General features: G+C 39.0%; 3 protein-coding genes across 5 annotated transcripts; 1 reads left to right on the top strand and 2 right to left on the bottom strand.

Annotated features, from left to right (window-relative positions):
- Nucleotides 1-1581: 1581 nt before the first annotated feature.
- On the bottom strand, nucleotides 1582-7370 carry pde12 (phosphodiesterase 12). Its single transcript, XM_074672647.1, has 8 exons — nucleotides 6425-7370; nucleotides 4721-5148; nucleotides 4182-4287; nucleotides 2973-3117; nucleotides 2763-2841; nucleotides 2527-2649; nucleotides 2182-2387; nucleotides 1582-2063 (listed from the first exon to the last, which is right to left on the bottom strand). The coding sequence occupies exons 1-8, from the start codon at nucleotides 7000-7002 to the stop codon at nucleotides 1944-1946; spliced, it is 1785 nt and encodes a 594-aa protein (XP_074528748.1). The 5' UTR covers nucleotides 7003-7370; the 3' UTR covers nucleotides 1582-1943.
- Nucleotides 7371-8440: 1070 nt separating this feature from the next.
- atp6ap1la (ATPase H+ transporting accessory protein 1 like a) lies at nucleotides 8441-19331 on the bottom strand. Of its 3 annotated transcripts, none has more exons than XM_074678669.1 (9): nucleotides 19107-19331; nucleotides 17589-17688; nucleotides 12613-12635; nucleotides 12416-12498; nucleotides 11309-11377; nucleotides 10812-10966; nucleotides 10510-10560; nucleotides 8956-9193; nucleotides 8441-8875 (listed from the first exon to the last, which is right to left on the bottom strand). In XM_074678669.1, exons 1-9 carry the CDS (start codon nucleotides 19126-19128, stop codon nucleotides 8615-8617), a joined length of 1002 nt encoding a protein of 333 aa, XP_074534770.1. In that variant the 5' UTR covers nucleotides 19129-19331; the 3' UTR covers nucleotides 8441-8614. The 3 variants fall into 3 exon arrangements, with proteins under 3 accessions (XP_074534770.1, XP_074534761.1, XP_074534752.1); XM_074678660.1 differs by having other exon boundaries at nucleotides 17589-17783; nucleotides 19107-19330; XM_074678651.1 differs by lacking the exon at nucleotides 19107-19331 and having other exon boundaries at nucleotides 17589-18267.
- Nucleotides 19332-19358: 27 nt separating this feature from the next.
- On the top strand, nucleotides 19359-21416 carry rps23 (ribosomal protein S23). Its single transcript, XM_074678680.1, has 4 exons — nucleotides 19359-19443; nucleotides 20456-20615; nucleotides 20914-21034; nucleotides 21232-21416. Exons 1-4 carry the CDS (start codon nucleotides 19440-19442, stop codon nucleotides 21376-21378), a joined length of 432 nt encoding a protein of 143 aa, XP_074534781.1. The 5' UTR covers nucleotides 19359-19439; the 3' UTR covers nucleotides 21379-21416.
- The last annotated feature ends 949 nt before the right edge of the window (nucleotides 21417-22365 follow it).

Below are 22365 nucleotides of genomic sequence, written 5' to 3' on the forward strand. Positions count from 1 at the left end.
ACTGGACTAGTAATATTTTTATGTTGGGTATGTAGAGGAGTTAATTTTGAAGGTAAAAGAAGCAAGCGAACACTGCGCTTTTAGTTTGAAAATGAAAGTATAATTTTTCCGGTTTAGCTGCTCAACGCTCGTGTGCTTAATAGTTTGCCTCTCACCTCTTTTTCTATCTGAGGGGTGTCACACGTCTTACTGTAAATCTCAATCTACCTCATCAACCTAAAATCAATTTTTAAATCCCCCAAAATTTTTATTATCATCTTTTTATGAAATCTGTGCCGTTCCTTCCCGGCGGTTTATCGTTTCCCCAAGCTGTATTAGCACTTTTGTATAGTACGACCCTGCAGTATGAGACAGTGGTACGTTCCAATCACTCTGGTCCCGCCCCTTCAGCTCTCTTGACCAATCAAAGAAAAACAGCGTGGCGAGGGAAGGCGGGTACTACTAATTTCATTGACAGAATTTATATTATTCATCTAGAAATGTATGTAATACAACAATTATTGTTTTTAACATGATTAGAATAGTTTAATATTAGGAAATTATACAATTACGAAATATAAAACTCCATTGAGACCCTAACCACAACAAAATAAGTAGTAAAAACCTTAGAGTTCCCGTAATTCCAAAACTAAAACAATATATTATGTTTTTAAGCTATTACTAATTATTTAAAACACTTTATAACTTAATTTTGGCAGTACATGTACGAAAACACCAAAAAATATGAACTATTTTCAGAATAATTAGGGGAAATTCCTTTTCATTTAATTTGTAATTTTAATTTTAATTTTGATTTAATGCCTTTGTTTTTTGTTTTTATTTATTTATTTATTTATTTTGCAATACATGAACAAAAACACCAAAAATAAGAATTATTTTTATAACAATTAGGGCAAATTCCTTTTCAATTAATTTGTAATTTTATTTTTGATATGAATAAGTTTTCATGTATATCCAAATTTAGAGCAGCGCTTAAAACTAACAACAAAATAGAAGAGTAATCTTTTATTGGACTGTTCAAATGTATAGTTTCTCTATTATCTTTGTTTTTTTTAATCCCTTCTTAAATTATTTTTTTTCTCACCAAGAAATATCTCCCAACTGCCTTTTTAGATTGATGCTCTATAATTTGTAATTTCTTTAAATATACACCTGAAATATGTTAATTTATAAATTTTCAGGAAATGACATGGTATAAATATTGTTTTCTAAAGCTTACAATATAAAAAAAAGCCTGCATCACCATCTGAGCTATAACAACATCCCAATATTTCATTTAATTTCTAGATGTGGATTTAGTTTGTACTTATTTTGCCCCCAAAAAATTGTGGGCTAAAGAAAGTTTTCCAAACTAAATAGTCTCTAAAGTTTTGAACACTCCTCCTGTTGGTGTCAGAAGTTAAAACTTCCCTGCACACAATTGAGTAATGAGTCGCATTTGTATGTTTACAACATGACTTTAATGCTGTAAAATCACACCTTAAGAAAAGAGTTAAGAGCTTCTGAACGAAAACAGATAATTTAAATAAATATTATCTCCATAGCCACATCGTTTGGCTGTTTGAAGTTATCTTTGTGTTTAAAACTTGATATTCAGCTCAGTGTCACACACAAGTACCAATAGTCATAGAAGATTTTAAAAGCTGTATGGACCATCAAGTTCTGGTTTAAAAGAAAGAAGAAGCTCTTCATATTTTATTTCTTGTTTCAGATTCAAGACACTGAATATCAGTGATTAGAATTCATTCACCGTTCTGTAAAATGCAGTTTGTACATGTTCACACCAGTTCAGATATAATTTAATCTTAAAGGCATCCAGTAAACCTGCAGGAACACTTTCTCTGCTCAGACCTCAATCATTAAGAAACCTAAAAGGCAGAACGTGTTAGCAGCAGTGACTGAAAGCCCAGCTCTGATGATGGTTGGAGGTCAGAGCTCAGAGGTCAGGGGTTCCAGCGCAGGTCACAGACCAGGGCGATGTGGTCGGAGGGATGAGCCACGCTGGGCAGAGCCTCGTAGGTGGTGACCTCCTGGTGGCTGGGCAGAGGAATCACCTGCTCCACCTATCGCCACAAACACAGATGTTAGCTCTTTGTTAAGACTCGGTGCTTTCAGTGCTTCATGCAGTAACTCCGCCCACATTAATGCCATCTATAACAGTCTGGGTACCAGTCTCCGTACCTGCATGCTCTCAGGCTGGATGAAGATGTAATCCAGGCAGCCGTGAAATCCTCCAACATAGTTTGTGTAGGCGGGTTGTCCGCAGGCGCTCAGCAGCGGGGTGAAGTCTGAGAGCAGCTCCATCCTGCAGGACTCATCGGGCCCTGAGCTGCTCCAGTCTGCGTGCTGCTGAGGAACAGACGCCTCACTGAGCAGCTGGAACACACCTGAACTCAGGAGGAGGAGGAGATACATCGTAAAACACAGAGAGCTAGGATTAAAACAGGATGTTTGTCTGATTTATAATGATGTAAATGATCAAAATGATTTGTGCTTCTGTTGCATTAGTGTCTGCGGTGAAGTTACCTGAGTGAGGAACAGAGTTAAGATCACCGCAGAAGATGAGAGGAGCTCCAGGTGCAACTGTACTGATCACATGACTCAGGTGTTTCAGAGCCACACCCATCTGGACCAGGCGGATGTTCCCTCCTTCAAAGCAAAGAATCAGTTTCTTTCTTTCTTGAATTATGTGCTCTTGAGTGTATTATGTTACTGGTATCAGTGATTCAGGAGTGTTTACACACAGGAGTGCCTTGTTTTACCTTTGGGATGCCAGTACAGGTGTGTGTTTGCCACACACACCTTCCTCCCTGCTTTATTAAGGTCCTCCAGCACGCTGACCTGCAGAGGAATAAAGTCAGAGGTCACACCTCAAAGTCACAATGAAGACTGGTGAATCTGTCATAATCAAGAAGCAGAAGAAGACAGTTTTTCAAAACATCCAAAAAGGACTTCTGCTTCTTCCTTCCTACCTGCAGGGTGGTGGATCTCTGCAGCATCTTCTCCTTCACGGCGCTGTGAGCAGACAGCTTCTCCAGCAGCTCGGAGTGGATGGGGTCAGAGGTCAAAGCTTCACTTAGCATGATGTCATGTCGACTCAGCAGCTTAAATTTTGACCTGAAAAGAAAACATGACGTAATCTTTAATGTTCTGGCCCAAATCCTGGACTTAAAAGGTTTTCCATCACTTTGACTGAACGCTGTTATAAAATATAAATGGACGTGGAGGAAAAGACAGCCAGTGTGACGATAAACAGGATGTGGAAATGAATAAAGAGCATGAAGCAAGGTTTTCCTCCCGGTGTGTGCGTCACTTGTTGAGATTGTCTTCTATTTCTTGCTGGCTAGGGCTGAACGATTTAGGAAAATGATCTGATTGCGATTTTTTGGACCAATTTTTGCGATTACAATTTAACATGAGTTTTTGGAGGGGCAGCATTTATCTTCTGCATTATTCAATAAACAGAAGCACCTAGTCATTCTATACTACGACCAACATGAAGGTTACTGTCCACATATAAACAATTCCTTTTTGCACTTTTTAATTGAAAAAGAAGGAACACTGAAATTTGACTGACCTCCAGCTGTCGGTAAGAGTTACAAACTTTACAGAACAAAGTGAACAAGGGGTATTACGGAAGAAGATTAGGGCCACTGGAAAAAAAATAAAAAAAATAAAAAACCAAATTTCAGAATTCTGAGTTTAATATCAGACCCCTGACTTTTTCTTTATATAAAAAATAGTAATAAAAAAATGTGGGGGTTTTTATGTGGCCCTAATTGTCTTCCGTAAATCCTGACTTAAACTAAGAATTCTGCGAAAAAAAAAGTCAAAATTCTGACTCTAATCTCAGAATTTTTTCTGACAAAAAAAAAAATAATCAAAAAATGGACTTCTTTTTCTAATTGTCCCTAATCCTCTAATGTAGGGTATGGTTCTGCCAACCACAGTCATTCTATTGCAACTCTGTGTAGCTCACAGATTTTTTGCCATAACAACCAGGGTATTAACTTTTGCATTTTCTGAGAAAAAAAAGTATAAGTTACAATATTCCCTGTAGGTCTGTGAACATGAAACATTTTTTTTTATTTTAAATTGCAGCCTTTGCGATTTTAAAATTGCATTCTATCATATTGCGATGTCAGTTTCAATTCGATTAATTGTTCAGCCCTACTACTGACCTGCGGTAGAAAGTGGCCAGTCCTTCGTGCTGCTTCTCTTTCACTTTAAACACACCGTCCAGACCGAAGGCGTCCAGAGTCGGAGTCAGACTGTCCATGAACACACCTGAAGAGTCCAGAGAGCATGAAACGGGTCAGTAAGAAGATGCACTCACACAGAAGGTTATGATAGTCTACAAAAAGGTGGTTGAGCATAAATTCTTTATCAGTCATAACTTTTATACAAAGTTAAACTCAAAACAATTAGGTAAGGTCTTATAAAAATAGAAAAACATGACACTTCTTGGAGGTTTCTGTCTTTAAATGTATCAAAAACTAAAAACACAGAAAACTTATCAACTTATGCTCATACTTAATGCACATTGGTTGAGTTTTCTTGTCCTGTTTGTGCATTTTCTGTTTCAAACAGACTTTTACAGATTGGGACAAGGATGTGTGATGGTTTGACAAACATCTTCAGTAAGAAACCAAAGAAATTGCAGCAGGTAATGGTGAGACGGACGGCTTTATAATTTTTGTTGTAATCCTCTCCTGATTACCTTTATCGACCTCCTGCAGACACATGATGTCCGCGTTGTACCCAGCCAGCTCTTTCTTGATCAGGTTGAGCCTGTAGTCCAGCTGCAGGGCGTAGGGAGCACAGTACGGGTACAGCACCGTCTTGGATAACTCAGTTTGAGCGTAGACGTCAGCGAGGATGTTGTACGACATCACACGCACAGACGGCCACTCCGCCTCCTTGGCTGTGTAGATGTGTCTGTTGTCAAACGTGCACACGCCCGGTCCGGCCTCCACAGCTCCTGCAGAGATCAGCTCCTTCACTGGGCCACTTCGGTCTCCTTCTTTAGGAGTACAGCGCAGCTTGAGCCTGCAGCCGATGTCCTGATTTGATGGGACGAGGACTCTGCCACCTCCGACCTCTGTCCAACTGGCGTCCTGACCTGGAGCTTCTGCAGCAGATTCAGAGCTGGACCAAAACAAGAGGAGGGAAATTCATTTTTTTACTCAACATTTTATTCAAGTATTAGGGGTTGTTTTCTTTCCCCTCCATATCATGCTTGTTTCTCCTTTTCACTATGCCAGACTAGGATGCCTGTAAAGCATTTCTGCCCTCAGTACAAGTCATTTAGTTCCTTCATTGCCCCACAATAGCGTTCTCAATATCCTCATTTTAGGCCAATGTGAAGATTTCGTTGAAACGCTCCGTTTGGAAAATGACCTCCAGTAACCTCGCAACGTCACAGCCCTTTGTGCTCTGATTGGTCAGTTCTATCAGAGGGGCGGAGGGGGTAGAGCCAGGGGGCGGTTTTTGCAGCATGGCAGTATTTACAAAATCACCACATTGGATGGAGCAGACCGAGCGAGTTTGCTGTTTGCCAAAACTTCACCGTAAGGCATTGATAGCACTAATAAAATGGCCCCAAGTCAGACCCGGACGGTTCTGCAGCTCAGGAGGAAGAAAATCCACCTGGACACAGATCATCTCAGGACGCTTCAGTGTGGTGAGTCAAAGCGGTACTTTAACATGTATAGTTTATACGTGGAAATATAGGCAGACTTCACCAATAAACTATTTCTATAACAGGGCTCCATCCTGCTCCTTCACTTTTCTCTGTCTGTTTTATCCATCATGCTGAATGTGTAGTCTAAAGATCGCCTCTACCGTCAGTTCCTCACTATGTTATTACCACAGCATTATTGTGGTCCAGGTTCACAGTGCATGTCAGAACAAGCATGCAAATATCACAGTCTCACAAGTATTACCACGTCTGCTAAAACTACAGTGTTTTAAGTGCTAATTCACCATGTAAAGCCGAGCTGCTCAGCAGAGCAGGGTCCCTGCATCCAGCTTCTGAGGGGGGATACTCGGCTCTTGGTGGGTGTATCCCTCAGTGGCGGTTGTGTGACTAACTGACATCACAGAGGAGGAGCTGCTTTATCAGATTACTCCAATAAAAAGAAAGGATCCTCGTGTCGTCACAAAGGTCGAAATCTCACGGCCAAATGTCAATGACCTATTTTCAGAGGCATCAAATCTCGTTCTAGGATATCAGAAAAAATACAATATCTCATTTTTTTGAAAATTCGGGGAGTGAAAGGTCTTGTTTTCAAATTTATTATATTATATGTAGGTATTAAATCAGGGATCAGCATGATATTTCCTCTATAAAAGAACAGTAAACACTGGAATGACTCAAACACTCACACACACAGACTTTCACTCCCCTTCTTCCTCTGATTACCTTGCTGTGTTGGTGCAGTTTTCTTTAAACCAGGTGAACTCAGAGTCTTGCAGGTTTCCAAACTCCACCTCCAGGTTTGGGCAGACAGGGAACCCGGACAGCAGGGACACTGGGAGCTCCGCGTTGGTGAAAGTGGGCGCATTCCTCAGCACCGAGTACTTCACGTCTCCCACCTGCAGCACAGCCCCGTCCTGCCACGCCTCCGAGTTCTGCACCGTCTCCTCCACCTCTCCACCGTCATAATACAGCTTCACCACGGTGGGCTCCGGGGCCTCACACGGCTGCTGTCCCTTATTCTTCTTGGACTTCTTCGCCTTTCCTTGACCCTTAGTGATGGTGTTGGAGATCCGGGCCAGGACTTTCCCCACAGTCTCGTCCTGGTCCCGCAGCATGTGTTTGTGGCTCCCGTCCAGGCAGAAGGAGATGGTGAGTTTGGGCTCCCCGGGGACGCACCTCACCACGGCGGGCTCCATCCTCCAGACCCGGAGGAGGCTGGAGGTTCGGGTTAGAGTCCGGGGTGGGGATGAGATCAGGCGGCGAGGGAGAAGTTTGAGAGCAGCAGAGAAGTGTTTCAACATGAAGTCACCGGAAACAGATTAAACTACACTGACACTAAACTACAACCGTAACATTTAGAATAAAACTACAGGTGGAGCAAGTAGCTGTTTACGTCACAAGCTTAGGGAAGTGTCCAAAGGCTACACAGGTTAGCACGAATGCTAACCGGTAAGGCTAACCCGGACAACCAACCGGTTAAAAGCGTTATAAATGTGGACTTAAAATGTCTAAAACAAAAATTGAGAAACGTAAATCTATCAGAAAACAACCCGTTAATCCAATAAACCTGTCTTTTCTTAATTTATTAGCATTAAAATTGTAGCGTTAGCTGTCAGTGCTTTACACAGGACAGCATGTGCGTCTTCTTCGTCTCCTATTTCCACAAAAGAAGCCGTTTGATCGCTTCTACCCACATCACCACCACCCAGTGGCCAGAACAGGTACTGCAGCCATGGACCCAAACTTTAACATACGGGTTGTTCAAAACAAATAATATACTACGGAAGCGTATTGCATTCACTTGCAAAAAAAAAAAAAAACAACTCAGGTTTTTCAGAGTAATTTATTCTTCGGTTTTTTTTTGTGGTGATTAATTTTGTTTTTCTGATTAATATTCTTTTATTGGTTTGTTTTTTGTTATAATTATTTCTGTTTTTATGAGTAATTTTTTTTCTGTTTTTCTGTCTTCGAGATTTCGAAGTAGCTCGATACTTCAGGGAAAAATTACTCAGAAAAACAGGAAAAAAGTAAGCTGAAAACAGAAAAAAAAACTCATAAAAACAGAAATAATTATAACAAAAAACAAACCATTAAAAAAATATTAATCAGAAAAACTAAATTAATTACCATAAAAAAATTACTCATCAAAACAGAAACAATTATAAAAAAACAAACCAATAAATAAATACTAATCAGAAAACAAAATTAATTACCACAAAAACAAACCAAAGAATAAATTACTCTGAAAAACCTGATGTTTTTTTTTTCTTCAAGTGAATGCAATACGCTTCCGTACTACACACAACTTTTCATTTATTATTTTGTCATTCAAAATCTTGAATTGAATTCCTAATTTCATTATTTTTCTTTATTTTTCTATTTAACTGGTGTAAATATACAGCCTAACTTGGATTTGTATTTTTTTTTTTACTTATTCTTCATTTAGTCCATTCTGGTTTTTTTTTTAATTTATCCATTTTAACTTTTTTTTTATTCTACTTTAATCAACTATATTTTTTCATATTAAAGAAGCTAAAAAGAGATGGCATCTGTATTTTCATTAACTACTTTTCTGTTGTAATATTATGAAATTTCTGTCTATTTTCTCAAGATAGAGACTTATTTTTCTTGTCATCCTAAAATAATTCTTCTAGTTTTCTCATGGTAACAGGTTAACGTCAGTTCATTTCGTCAGATAGAAAAAAAAAAATAGCAAAACAAAATAAACATTTGCTGATATTTTTATTAAATTCTCTGTAGGACAAATACAGAAACTCACTGTTAGGCAAATAAAAAACAATAGAAATATATATTCATAAAAATCTACTCCTGAGCTGAGTGTTTATGATCAACAGAAGATGTCATTCGTCGTCTTTTTGTGTGTTTCAGTCTCTCGTTGTCTCCTCGGCTTCGTTACAGCACGTTTTTCTCTGCAGCATTCTCCGCGCAGCAGTGGTCGTGGGGGTGTTCAGGGATTGGAGGGAAGTAGACGTGGGCCTTGTGTTCGTCTTCGTGCTCGATGTGTTTCAGGTGGATGACCATGTGCAGGGCGTAGGCCAGGACCAGCAGCAGGATGAGGGAGGTGATGAGGCCCATCAGGATGGCCGGGGTCAGGAAGGTGGCGCAGTCGCTGGCAGGAGAGAATTTACCTGAGGTGACGTTGAACGCCTGAATCTGAGGAGAAAATTCAGATCTAAGAGAGACACAGACTTCACACTTCCACGGACTTCCAAAGTGGATGAACAAACATGCACCTGGAAGTTGGTGAAGGTGATGCTCCAGCGGCGGGCGTGCTCGGTGCTGGGCAGCAGCAGGGCGCTGTGGCGCTGCAGGCTGCTGACGTGGAGGCAGTGGTAGGAGGAGGAGGATGGAGCGTACACCTCGGTGGCGTTGAACACGGCCTCTTCGGATTTGTTGTAGCTCAGAGAGACGCTGTCCACAGAGAACCACCACTGACCTGACGACTCGTAGAAAGTGTTGGAGAGCTGCAGCCTGATGTCAGAGCAAGGGGAGGAGACAGGAAGTCAAAACGAGTTTGTCAAATTTAGAGGATGCTGGGAGGAAGTCAGAGTTTTTAGCATTAGTGGAACCAGTCTCCATTAACCCTTGGAAAAGCACTGAGTATTTCTCCACAGGTCGTCACTTATTCATATCACAAAAGTCCAAAAAAGCAGGAAACAGAGAAACTGCAGGAGCGCAATGACAAAGAAAAAACTCAGGTTTGGAAAGAATCCTGTTCTTTCTAGTTTTCCAGTTTGGACATTTTCCTATCATTTTGAATCATTTTGTTTACTGGGGGGCGCCAAAGTCAATACAAACCATAAGTTCCTTACAGTAGCTTTAATTAGGGGAGACCGGGTACGGTTGCAACATGAGGAGAGTCTTAACACCATCAATTCCACCAATCAGGGATAAGATAGGAGTCATGTGATCATTTCAACATTTACCCACTTCCACCCTGATCACACACGTGACTGTCAGAGCTGGAAACAGGTTCATGCAGATTCTACAGAGAAAAAAAACGACTTTGAGGTAAAAAAGTAATTTTGTTTAGTACTTATACTATTCCAGATGAAACCATTTGACTTAGAATAAATTGTAGTTTCTCAGGCTGCATGTGATGCATTTTTTCCATGCTGGTTTCAATCCACTTTGCCAATACAGCTAGCTAAACACTGGCTGACAGGGGTGGGGTGGGTTGTAACACATCTTTAAACCATCCTCTTTTGTACAACTAAGAATATTTTCATGATTTTAATAATGTTACAGAGTAGGCTGTAGAAAAGAAAGTCAGTATCAGTAGTGTTTGAGCGTAAATACTGCTAAGGATGAACTTTTGAGTCAAACAGGAAGTGGGTTATGGTCAGTCCTGGATTTTTCTATTTCAACCAACCTCTTTTTGAGGGGCGTGACCTCAGTTTTTGGCTTTTTTGTCTAACTGTTACAACATACCCCGGTGGTGGTTGTAACAAAGGACCACCATGTATTTGACATCACCTGGTGAGATCTGTGATATTCTTGCAGAGGTTTGAATTGGTGCCATTTGTAGAAAAACAAGTGTGGGTACTTTGCATTAAAGTTTGAGAACTCTGACTCAGAAAAACCAATGAGTCAGAGGTGCTAAAGCAAAAAGTGTTGCAACCATACCCGGTCTCCCCTACTTCTCCACTACATTCACATGAAATCCCAGCAGAGCCCCACACAGCTCCAAAACCAGCCAATATAACCACCAGCAACACACTGAACGATTAGTATTCAGATGTTGAGAATGTTTAAGTACATGGTTTAGAGCGTGTTTTTGGTCTTACCTGATGGACAGATCTCTCAAATCTTCCACATCACCAAACCTCAGGACCAGCCTGGTGAGGAGAGACAGACAGAATCAAGCAAAGTTCGCCTCAGACTGAGACAGGTAGAAAAACCTGCTGTTCACCTTCTGAGTTTGTCGTTGAATATCTAGTTTAGATTATCACCTGCTGGCTGATTGTTTCATACTCCAACTTTCTGTCTGACTGTTAAACTTTTACCCAAGATTTTTATCTTAAAAACTTGTGTTTCAGATGCTTCAGGTATTTGTGAACAGGTGAGCAGTAGCGACAGGTGTTCATACGTGGTCTTCTCCTGGCTGCAGACGGATTTGCTGGTGTCGACGGGTTTCAGAGGAGAGAACGTCCTCTCCGTCAGGTCGAGCTGCTTCTGCCTCTCAAAGCGCACAGACAGTTTCCTGGCCTGGAACAGGATGCACGGCTCCCCATTGGACGACACCTGGTGGGCGGAGACAAAGGTTTTAAAGACAATTCAGTTTATAGACTTTAAAGCTCCTGTGAGGAGTTTTTCACAGCAAACTGAAACTGATTAACATTTAACATTTTTTCAATCAATCAAACTGTGTGTTACACCTGACTGTTAGAAGTCAACAGAACGATGTTTATATCTAAAAATAACTACTTTCACATGTTCAGGACAAGAGATAAGCAGCATCCCTTTGTACACAAGGGAGCGCCAAAGTCAACGCAAACCAAAACTTCCTCACAGGAGCTTTAAAATCAGAAATCAGAAAAAAAGTTCCCTGACTGTTTCTGATTCATTCTATGGAGACAGCGTCACCTTGAGGGGAGGGAAAGGAAGTGCAACGCCTGGTGCCTGAAGTAACCTCCTCCGAGAAACATCTGGAGTCTGCAGTGGTAGAAAAGGAGAGAGAAAAGAGGAATTGCCTTTTAGTCTGACAAAAACACTCCTTTGTTTTTGAATGTATGAAACCCTCAAAGATTTATAATCAAAAAAATAAATTATTTTGAAATAATACTATTTTGATAAATAACAGACAAATATATATTACATCCATTAAATTGTAAAATATGGTAAATTATTATGAATTATCTAACTATTATAACAAAAAAAATTAATGATTGTTTTAATAATTTCATACTTTTCTAGAATGACTTTTTATTTTTTTTTTCAAAACTTTTACAAAATAAAAAAAACTCTTTTTGATAATTTATTTATTCATTTATTTTAAGGCTGTTGTGAAAAAAGAAACTATGTGATATAAATTGACTTCGTTAAAAGCTTTTTTTTGTTTTATTTTATTTATGTATTTTTTCTTTTATGTATGTGATTATTTTTTAAGGCCTTTGTAAAAAAAAAAAAAGAAGACATTTAATAAAAAATAACTTGGAATTTTTTATTTTTATTTTTTTTAAAGCTTGGAAAATAAATTAAAAGTCTTTTACTTGGAAAAGTATAAAATTGTCAAAATATTCATTATAAAATATCAAATTTTAATAATTTAATATTCAAGAATAATAAAAAAAATGATTACATTGCCTTCTTTTATAATTTAATGACCTTATAATATATTTGTTTGTTAATTATCAAAATGTTTCTAATTTCAAAATGTTTTTTTCTTTTTTCAATAATGAATCTTTTGGGGCTCCATATTAATTCACCAGTCCAGTTTCTTCTATCAAGACATTTTTCCTATTTCGAGAAATTTGACAAGCAGATTTTCTAACGTCATTGGCAGATTTAATCACTCTTTACGAGCAATTCAAGCTTCATTTGTATCTTTTAACATCTTAAAATAAAACATTTTTCTGGACTCGTCAGGTAAATGTGACTCACGTTGAGTCTAGTTAGACAATTTAGTAGAAATAGGCAAAAAACACTTCCTTAGGTTTTCTGTTTTTGCTGTGAACTCATCTCTAAGTTTACCTGCTGATGTCTGAAGGATTCATCTTCAGGTGAGAAACTCTCCTCGGCCCACACTCCTCCAACTCTCTGTGTCGTTTCATCATCTGCGGAGAAAGAGTAAGAGAGGTCGTTATCTCTCAGTTTATCAATAAATCATGAATCTGTCATAAAAAATTCAAAGATCCTAACATTTCAATGTTTATATTAAAGACACTCACTGTGTGAAGGAGATTCAGCAGCGCTGTGAAGAAAAGGGACAGAAGCAGACAGAAAAAAAACAAAGCTGTTTAAATTTTTAAAGTTGAAGTTAAACCAAAACATGGGTTCATCCTATAAAAAATCAAACACCCGTCATATTCATTTTTATCAAACATGGTTTCAGTTCATAGCAGCCAATGACTAAATAAGATAGAAAATACTTAAAACCAAACAAAACAACTGAACATAACATGATCCCATCACTCTGCTCTGAACACCACGTTATGAAATATGAATCAAAGAGAGAGATGATGGACCCACAATGCCTCTGTGTCGTCCTGAGACCCAGCTGACCCTTGGATTAGAGCCTAAGGTAACAGACAGAATGATCAATCTGGAGCAGAGATGTTATATTGCTGCGATGACCCACTCTGACCCAGATTACAGAAAGGAAGATTTAAAATAATGGACCAAGATGCAACAGGAGAATCAGCTTAACGCGACAGCAGCTTTGATTGTTTTTACCAAACACTCGGGGATAAAGGTTTGTTTTTCCACTGTTTCGTAACACGAGTGTGTGTCCTTTGATGCCTCTGGAGGAAATATTTAAATATATATGGAGGTCTTAAGAATACTGATAGCATTCTGTTAACATTTGAGGCACTGACTTGTTTCAATCAAGTTCTTTTTTGAATATTAGATAAAAAGAAAATGAAGGATAATGTAGAGTGAGCAGGTGTTTATTTTTTTCGCTCTGGTCTTTTTTTTGGCTCTTTTTGAGATACTTTGCTTCAGCTACTGTCTCTTTAAGGCTCCCTGCTTCACAGCCCCCCTTCCCTCTGATTGGCCAGCCCTCTGAAGGCCTGAAGGGGGAGGAGCTACAGGTAGATGGTGCATTCCATTTGTACTCGGAAGTCAGAATTCAAGAGTTCTGAGTGGGGAATTTGAAATGGAACGCCCCCTGAAGTCGGGATTTCCTACTGGGAAGTCGGTAAAACCACACCACCCCGAGTTCACAATCAAAGATGGCCTAAGTCAAGATGGTGTGTTAGGCCATTTTATCTCTAGCCAAAGTCAAAAATTTGGATTATTTTGCATAAAATGTGTGACGTGGGCAATTTGACAAGCTTTCATGATGGCGGCTGCTTCAGGAAGAAACAGAAACTTAAGTGCAGAAGAAGCTTTAAACATGATTCTTGAATCAGTTTCTACTGGTGAGTGATGAGGTTCACTACCATAAAGGCTAGAGTATAATGTTGTGCAGTAACTTAGTCTAAATTTCACAAGTTATAGCTGAACTAGCTAGCTAGCTATTCCTGGCTAGCCCACTTACTTCTGTAACCATCATAAAAAAGCACAAGGCAATAACACCCCTCCAAGTTTTAAAATGAAAGAAATGTTTTTGCTTTTTGGTAGAAGATGTATGATTACGCCTACTTAGCGTATGATTGATCTGACATTTATTCAATTTAGGTTGGAGTTATTTATGTTTTGACTTTGCTTTATAGAATTAAAGGACAGTTAATGGTCAGGTTTCAAAAAGTTGTCAAAACTGGATGTTGGAAACAGGTTAATTTCAATAAAAAAAAACAGCAAAGAAGACCTGGACAAGTGACCAATTTGATTTACCTGACATTTGTTTCATTAAACTCAGGGTAATTTCAGTTTGGAGTTTTCACTATGGAAAGAAAGGGCAGTTTAAGCCAGGTTTAAAGTTGACTAAGTCAGACTAGAATGTTAGAAAAATTGGCCTAAGTCACTTTACTCTTAAATGTTAAATGATTGACACACAATGTTCTCTACAAGTCAACAGTCATCCACTGTGAAGGTCTTTTTGATTGAGATGATTAATAAATAGCATGTGCTCTGTGTTTGGTAAAGTTTTTTTGTGGTTTCCCAAAAAACTTTAAAAAATGACTTTTTTAAATAGGGTGATGAAATTCTGTTTATTTGAGCATTTCTGACTAGTGTTTGTCACAATAAATCAGCTGTATAAACAGTATTATTCAATGTCTATGAACAAAAATATTGCTGTTATGGAAAGTTTTCAGACTTGGCAAAAGGCTCTACGCACCGATCGCTTCCGTATTGGCGTGTGGTGGCATGGGCGTTTCCGGTTACCGAAAGAAGCAGTAGAAAGTGACAGTAGACGGTGTTATGATGGCAGAGATTAAATAAATACGGTGTTTGCTGGAGTTGCCTGAAGTTACTGTCAATGGTATACGAAGAATCGTACAGGTATCTAGAACAACACCTTGTAGGAAGTCGTATAAAGGTTTTTAAATGTGTTTTTATTTGTTTGTTAGCTTTGAAGGTAATTTGCTAACAGTAGCTAGCCTGAGCTAGAAGACTTACTTTCGTTTTTAAAGTTGAGAGATTCAGGTCAACCATACTTTAGAGTAAGTTTAATCATGTGTATAACCTCTGACTTCATGTGTTTGAACTTTTATGAAAGCATGATAAGCTAAAAACGGGGCTACAAGAGATCTCCCTGGGAGCCACTGATACAGAACTCTATTACAAGATATATGCTAGTGGTTAGCATACATCGATAAAACTTTGTTTTTCCAGCAAAATAGCAAAAAAAGTGTAATAGTCTTGCACTAGAGAGTCATTTTTAATCCATTCACCATGTTTTATAGCTCTTAATCTACCAAATCGTTATATAGCACTTGGCGCTAGCTTGATGCTAACATATATCGGGAATTCTATCAATATGCTAGCGGTTAGCATAAATCGATAAAACTTTTTCCAGCAGAATATCAACTTTCATCACTGAACACACCAACATATGTTCATAATTTTCTCTCAAAAGATTTGTTTTCAGTCCATTCAACATATTATATCTCTGCTACATCACACAACAATGGTTTGAACACGGCTAAAGAGCTGTGATCCTGTCTTGAAAAGGACACCTATATGTATGATCACGCGTTATCTCCTTTAGCGCGTAAAAAATCAGGTCACAGTTAAGAACATGAACATAACTATTAATACTAACCATACAGCAATGAGAATGCACTTTTTTGGATGATTTAACATTTATTAATATCATTTGGTAGCACAGTGCTCTATGGTAACCAGAAGTTTAAATGCCACCAGATTTTTTTTTTCCGAACATAGGCTACGTCATGCTCTCTCGTGCTCCCACTGGAACGCTTCTAACTCAGAGATGACGTCACTCCCACTCCCCACTCCGATGTAAATGGAACGCACCGTGGATGCGTAATTCAGGGATTTCCAATCCAAAGTTTTCCTCCTCCTTTGACCAAATTAAACCAAATCTCTCCGTCTACTCCGCTCAGTCAGGCAGGAGCAGGCAGCTTTATAAAAAATAATCTGTACGTCTAATCTAAATACTCCCAGCTCTGCTCCATCCATCCATCCATCCATCCATGCACAGACTCTGAGGGTGTAAATCCTCTCAGCAGATGTAGATTAAAGTGCGTTTCACATATTTCACAGCACAGAGCGAATCTGACACCGACTCTGTTCACAGCGGCTCTCTGTGACGCCTCGCCACCAAAAGGTTCAGCTCTGAGTGTGTTGGGTTGGAGGGATTGCATTGATTACATAATAATGCAATCATGAGTGGACACACACACACACACACACACACACACACACACACACACACACACACACACACACACACACACACACACACACACACACACACACACACACACACTCAGACAGAGTTGGGTCATGAAGGATGGGGCGGCTCTCAGCCAAGAGAAGATTTTGAGGCTTTTCCCTCTTTGACAATCAGCACAAGCTGCACACTGTAGAAAAAAACACACTCACACACACACACACGCTGAGTTTTCTCACATCCAGAGAAGAAACAAACATTATTTTTTATCTTTTTTTCCCCTCTTTTTTGTGTTGTTGCTGTTGACAGGAGGTCAAATACTGAATGATTACAAAAGCTTAATTATGTAGAGGGATTAACTTAATGCTCTTATTTTATGTCAGATGCCAGCGTTTGTAAAAATCTGAAAACCAGGACCTCTTATTTTTGTCATTTTAAAATCTCAACCAATGCTTCTTTTGCAATGTTATATCATGATTTTTATCAAAACCCTTTCTTCCATTGTTAAAATAAGTAATAAAAATCACAAATTCTGCTTTTACTCTGTCGCTTGGACTCACTTTTTATCCATTTCTTTAAAACACTGCTGTAATTAATTTTTTTACACTTTTATTTGGCTCCTCTATTTTAAAAAATCACCTTTAGGCAACAGCAGACATAAAAACATCAATGTTTGCAAACAAGATTTCAGTTTGTGCTGAGAAAAACAACCAAATAAAAGCATTTAGAGCACTTTTTGTTCATTTTTTGCAATTTATTTTTTATTTTTTAATGTTTAAGAAGAGCAATTTAAAGAAAAACCACATTTTGTTTTTATTCACCATCAGGTCTGCAAGTCAGCCCAAAGGCACCTGTGTAAAGTCAGGTGTGCTGCTCCAGAAATGCCAATTAAGCTCTCATTTCTGCACATTTTGAAGGAGAAATCTCTCGACTCTTTGAACATTTTAGCCTCTCATTAGTCATATTTTCTTCGTGGAATAGCCATCGCACTCTTACCCTTTGCTTCCCGCAGCAAACACGATCTGCTCCTCAGAGAAACACATTCAGACGTTTATCAGGCAGGTAGCCCAAACCAGAGCTGACTGAGCGAGTGAAAAGTTCATGCAGCAGTTTGCTCACACACTTTTACACTTCTTAATTAAGCCTGATTTTTATGTTTGCTGCTTCTTCTTTTGCTCTAACAACCAAACACTCCTCACTTAATGCAGCTTTACAGGGATAACACACACAGTAGGTGCATCCTCAGAGACGCTCTGACCACAGGGCAGAATCACTAATCTTGGAGCTGAACGTGTCAAGAGTCAAAGATTAAAAAGTCACCAGAGGTCAAAAGCAACGTCAACAGCCACTCAAGGCAGAACAGCATCATCTGTCTCTTATTTCTCTTTTCTTTTCACTCACCTGTGGGCAGGTGGGCGGCTGGTGCAGGTGGACGGCCTCAGGTGAAGGAGAAGGGAGAGGAGCAGGAGGATGCAGCGCTGTTTCCATGGTGAAGCCATCGCTGTGTTGACCAGAGTGAGATGCCAGTGAAGCATCTCCCCCTCTCCCCCCACAGTAATCTACTTTAATCAGCCCACTGTCTTTAAGCCCCCATAACTGACAGAGAGATCAGCCAAACAGGACACGGAGGAGACAAACGGGACGAGAGCGAGAGATCCGCCTCTTTCTGTTAGGATATTCACTGCTCCCACATTTTCTGATTTAAAAGCAGCTCAGACAGAATAAGATTAATTATATTAGATTAAAGGTCAGCTCAGTCAGCTGCAGCGACAAAGTTAACCGTGCATGCTGGGATTTTCAGAATTTATCAGGGGCACAATTCATCTAAACACTTATTTGACTTCCTCAGGGACCCCAGTGAAAAAAAATCTCTGACATGAGTTCACCTATATGGGAGTTTTTATATTAATCCATCTAAAATTATATATTTCTGCAGCCTGGTTAATGATGGACAGCTAATTAAAGCAGCTAATGAGTTAAAGGAATATAAAATGATATGTTTACTTTGAAGCAAATATAATAAAACAGAAAATTGTGTTTCATAACAACAAGATAAGATACAAAACAATAAAAAAAGTTGCATTAAGATACAAGTCAATATGATATGACACTATGCAACACAATGGACCATGATATGACTACACACAAAAACATGACTAAAGAAACAATAAGACACAATACAAAAAATGACACAATACGATATGAAAGATTACTGAAAAGCTGAAAAGTTTGGCTTCATGAAATAACTTTTTCACTAAACATTGCAATTTGGATACTAAAGCAGTATGTTTCACTGTTGTTTGAAGCAAACAAACAAAACAACACAGGTATTTAGATGTAGAATGGTCTTCTATTTACTATTACCAGTCGTATTAATAAGAAAAAATTTTGTAAAAGATTTTTAAAAATATTCTGTGTCACAGAGATGCCTTTAAAATATCTAATATGTGTTGATTACTCTATAATATGTAGAAAGAGTCAATGGGGATGATGAAAGTGGAGGTAATGAAAGTTAATTTTTAATTTTTTTAATTTAAATTTATTATCGTTGCATTGAATGGTCTCTGTTCTTGTAGGATTTGTTACCTTCAGTTTTGTCTCATCATATATTTTTTGATGTATAAATGTATTTTTGTTATATGAGCGATAACCTGATTTATAAAAGATTCGTTGTTTTGTTCTTGTTTTTGTGTTTTTGTGTTTTTTTTTTCCTTTTGTGTGTTTATGTTAGTATGATCGTTTTTATTAATTTATTGCCTTGGATTTTCAATCATATAAACTGTGTGAATTGTAATTACAGATTTGCATGAGTGAATCACAGTAGGTCACTGGGATATAAATTAACATTAACAAAACAACCAAATAACTAAGTAAATAAGTTAACGATTCACTCAAAAAATACATAAAATAAAATCCTACCTTTATTATGCAGAGGATGCATCCCAGAAATATCAATTGTACAACCCTGATGTTTCCGTCGTTATGTTCATTATTTTCTCCCTTTGTTCACGGAAAATGTGACTAAACGTTTCTGTATGTATTACTGTGAACAGCGTATATATATACACACAATTTTAGACAAAATAAAGGATAAAATAATTTCATATAATGCTGCCTGCTATCGCTCTCTCCGCTAATGTATTAATTTAATTCAGGCGTTTCTGAGCCACCTTCAAACGGGGTCCTCGGAATGATCATTGCCGCGGTGCACCCTGGGTCCTTCCTTTCCATCCCAGACTCTCTTCAGTCATCATGGGTACGTTCCCAATTTCGCTCAAAATACACATTTTAATGCTCTGCTGCTGCGATGTTTTGGACTAATATCACATTTAAACGTCTTACGAAGCTTTTCGATGTGTTTACGGCGGTGAAAAATCTCAGTTTATTTAAATACAGAGTCTTTTAGTTGGTGTCTTCCTCCGCAACGTGGAGCGGCCATAACATGTCAGCGGCGTGCTAGCACAGTTAGCTTAGCACAGAGCACATTTATTTGTACTTTAAACAAGTTAAAGTTGTAACGTTTGGTTAAACAGTGGCAAATCTGAGAGAAAAATATTCATGATGTAATTTTTGAAAGTCGTCTGATATGCTTTTAGGGTTTTGTTCTCCTGTGGAAGTGAAACTTGTAGCTGAAGCGGCTAATCATCGCTAATATCTACCTGTAAAGATACCAGAAATGCGCCTGGTTCTGGTGTATCCTAAGATTAAACTATCACAAGACGGCGTTTTAACTATAATTATCACGTTTCTGTATTACTTGTAGTTTTCAGTCATAAAAAAAAATCTGTATTTGGCCGAATTAAATGACCGCAAGCAAGAATTTTTCATACGTACATCACCTTCTTCCCTCGTCTACGACTGATCGGGTCACAATTGACACACCAACAGTCTTGTAGTAGAAATGTGATGCGGTTTGATATATTTCTTCTGTGTGGTAAATTTTCCTTTGCATTTAATCCTGTATTTCATTGATCTGGGCCGCTTGTAATTATGCATGTCCCCCAACATCTTCCCTAAAATTGTAGGAGAGGTTGGTTTACTGTAAGATTTAATGGTCCCATTTTAATGAGATCAAATATGATGTTGAAATTGATTTATGTGCATAAGCAGAGGTTGTGTATCCTCTACTTACCAACCACTGTGGAATGGTGTTTCTAGTCTTTGCTGAATTTTGGCGATATCTATTGTCTGGTATCATATTTACTCTGGTGACAAGTGTTAAATAGCATCGACTGATTTTTAAGTTTTCTGCTGCTTTTGTTTTTCAGGAAAGTGTCGTGGTCTGCGCACAGCCAGGAAGCTCCGTAACCATCGCCGTGAGCAGAAATGGCACGATAAACAGTACAAGAAGGCCCATCTGGGCACTGCCCTGAAGGCCAACCCCTTCGGAGGAGCCTCCCACGCCAAGGGGATCGTTCTGGAGAAAGTGTGAGTGCTGCAGGACGTTCATCAACACAGAAAGATGGAGAGGAGATCCTGAAACTCTGTTCCTCATGCTGGCAGCTCCACTTGTTATGCTTACGACTGTGTGACCTTACTGTTTGGTGTTGTGATTAGAGCATGATTCAAACCCTTTCATATTGTAACCTCATGTTGTGATTTTAAACCTTTTTATGGGTTTATCAGAGCAGTTGACTCACTGTAGATCCCTATCAACGAGTGGGCTAAGGCTAAATGAAACCTCAGCTGGTCCTGCTTTCTTTAAAACTGTTTCTCTCCTCTGCAGTGGTGTTGAGGCTAAGCAGCCCAACTCTGCCATCAGGAAGTGTGTGAGAGTTCAGCTCATCAAGAACGGCAAGAAGATCACCGCCTTCGTCCCCAACGACGGTTGCCTGAACTTCATCGAGGTGAGCAGCCGCCATGTTTACACATTTGTTCTGCTGTGGGAGGAGTTGTCCTCTGGTCTCCTGTGTCTTAAAGTTGAAGTTAAATGGATCTATAGTTGACTTTTGACTCAAGTATTTTGTGACTGATAGTTTAGCCCTGCTTCTGGATCCTCCTTTTCCTCTCCCTCTTCAATGTCTCCTCTCCTCTGGTCCTGCAGGAAAACGACGAGGTTCTGGTGGCAGGATTCGGACGTAAAGGTCACGCCGTGGGTGATATTCCTGGAGTCCGTTTCAAGGTGGTGAAGGTGGCCAACGTCTCCCTGCTGGCACTCTACAAAGGCAAGAAGGAGAGACCCAGGTCATAAGATGTGATGAGGAGAATAAAATAAACTGTTTTCAATTACTGGCTGCCTCTTTGGTGTGGTTATTTATTATTCATGAGTTTGTTGCTCAGAATTTCTGATCTGATCAGACTTGAGAAAAATGTTTTAAGGTGGTAAAGTCTGTCCAAAGTCTTCCAACTTCATGGTTGTATGGTGTTATACATTTAGAAGAATGTAGTTTAAGGTATTCATGGTCGGACAAGATTAATCTTTAACTGATGTAGCTGTCTGTCCGCTTTTGGCTGATGAGGGTTTTTGATTTTCCTCAGGGACAGTCCTGTATGTGGATAAACATAGGAATCAACCTCCAAACAGTTTTATGGATTGCTGCAGCTAACCTCCTTCAGGGTTTTTTTTTTTTAAGAGGACTCGGCTAAAAAATAGAACTTGAAGACTTTTAAAAAATTCATACTGTAATCATGTCATACTGTATTTCATTCTCCCTGCACTGGCTGCCTGTGCAGTTTAGAGTCCATTTTAAGATTCTTTTTTGTTTTAAAATTTTTTAAATGGTCTGGCCCCGCTGTACCTCTCTGAGCTCCTTCACCCTCGCGCTCCTTCTTAGTGCCTCAGGTCAGCTGATCTGCTGCTCCTTGAGGCACCGAGGTTGAGACTAAAGCTCAGAGGGGACAGAGCCCTTTTTTGTAGCCGCTCCAAAATTGTGGATCAAGCTCTCCCTCCACACGAGACAAGCCCTGTCACTGTCGGTTTTTATAAAACGTCTTAAAACCTGTTTTATTCCTTGGCTTTTAACCCAGTTTGAGACTCTGCTCATGTTTTAGTGTTTAATAATTTGTTTTTAGTTCTTAGTAATTGTTTTATTCTTAAATTGAAAAGAACAATGTTACTTTAGTGCAGGGGTCTTCAACCTGTGGCTCTTTGACTCCTTTGCAGTTGCTCCTTGTGGCTTTAAAATATATTATTAAAAAAGTTTTTTTTTAAATCTTTTATTAATGATAACGACACAGA

This window comes from Halichoeres trimaculatus, unplaced genomic scaffold (genome assembly GCF_033239565.1).
Source record: "Halichoeres trimaculatus isolate MK-OKI-2021-1 unplaced genomic scaffold, fHalTri1.1 fHalTri1_scaffold_1, whole genome shotgun sequence".
NCBI lineage: Eukaryota > Metazoa > Chordata > Actinopteri > Labriformes > Labridae > Halichoeres > Halichoeres trimaculatus.

Excerpts from the sequence above, each read along its gene's own strand:
- pde12 (XM_074672647.1), bottom strand. The coding sequence starts at position 7,002 with ATGTTGAAACACTTCTCTGCTGCTCTCAAACTTCTCCCTCGCCGCCTG. Across the intron at positions 2,842-2,972 it reads AGAGATCCACCACCCTGCAG|GTCAGCGTGCTGGAGGACCT; the intron begins GTAGGAAGGAAG and ends ATTCCTCTGCAG. Across the intron at positions 2,650-2,762 it reads CCTGTACTGGCATCCCAAAG|GAGGGAACATCCGCCTGGTC; the intron begins GTAAAACAAGGC and ends TTTGCTTTGAAG.
- atp6ap1la (XM_074678660.1), bottom strand. The coding sequence starts at position 17,722 with ATGCTTCACTGGCATCTCACTCTGGTCAACACAGCGATGGCTTCACCA. Across the intron at positions 12,636-17,588 it reads AGCCGCCCACCTGCCCACAG|CGCTGCTGAATCTCCTTCAC; the intron begins GTGAGTGAAAAG and ends TTTTCTTCACAG. Across the intron at positions 10,561-10,811 it reads TGCAGCCAGGAGAAGACCAC|GCTGGTCCTGAGGTTTGGTG; the intron begins GTATGAACACCT and ends TCTCCTCACCAG.
- rps23 (XM_074678680.1), top strand. Across the intron at positions 20,616-20,913 it reads GGGATCGTTCTGGAGAAAGT|TGGTGTTGAGGCTAAGCAGC; the intron begins GTGAGTGCTGCA and ends TCTCCTCTGCAG. Across the intron at positions 21,035-21,231 it reads GTTGCCTGAACTTCATCGAG|GAAAACGACGAGGTTCTGGT; the intron begins GTGAGCAGCCGC and ends CTGGTCCTGCAG.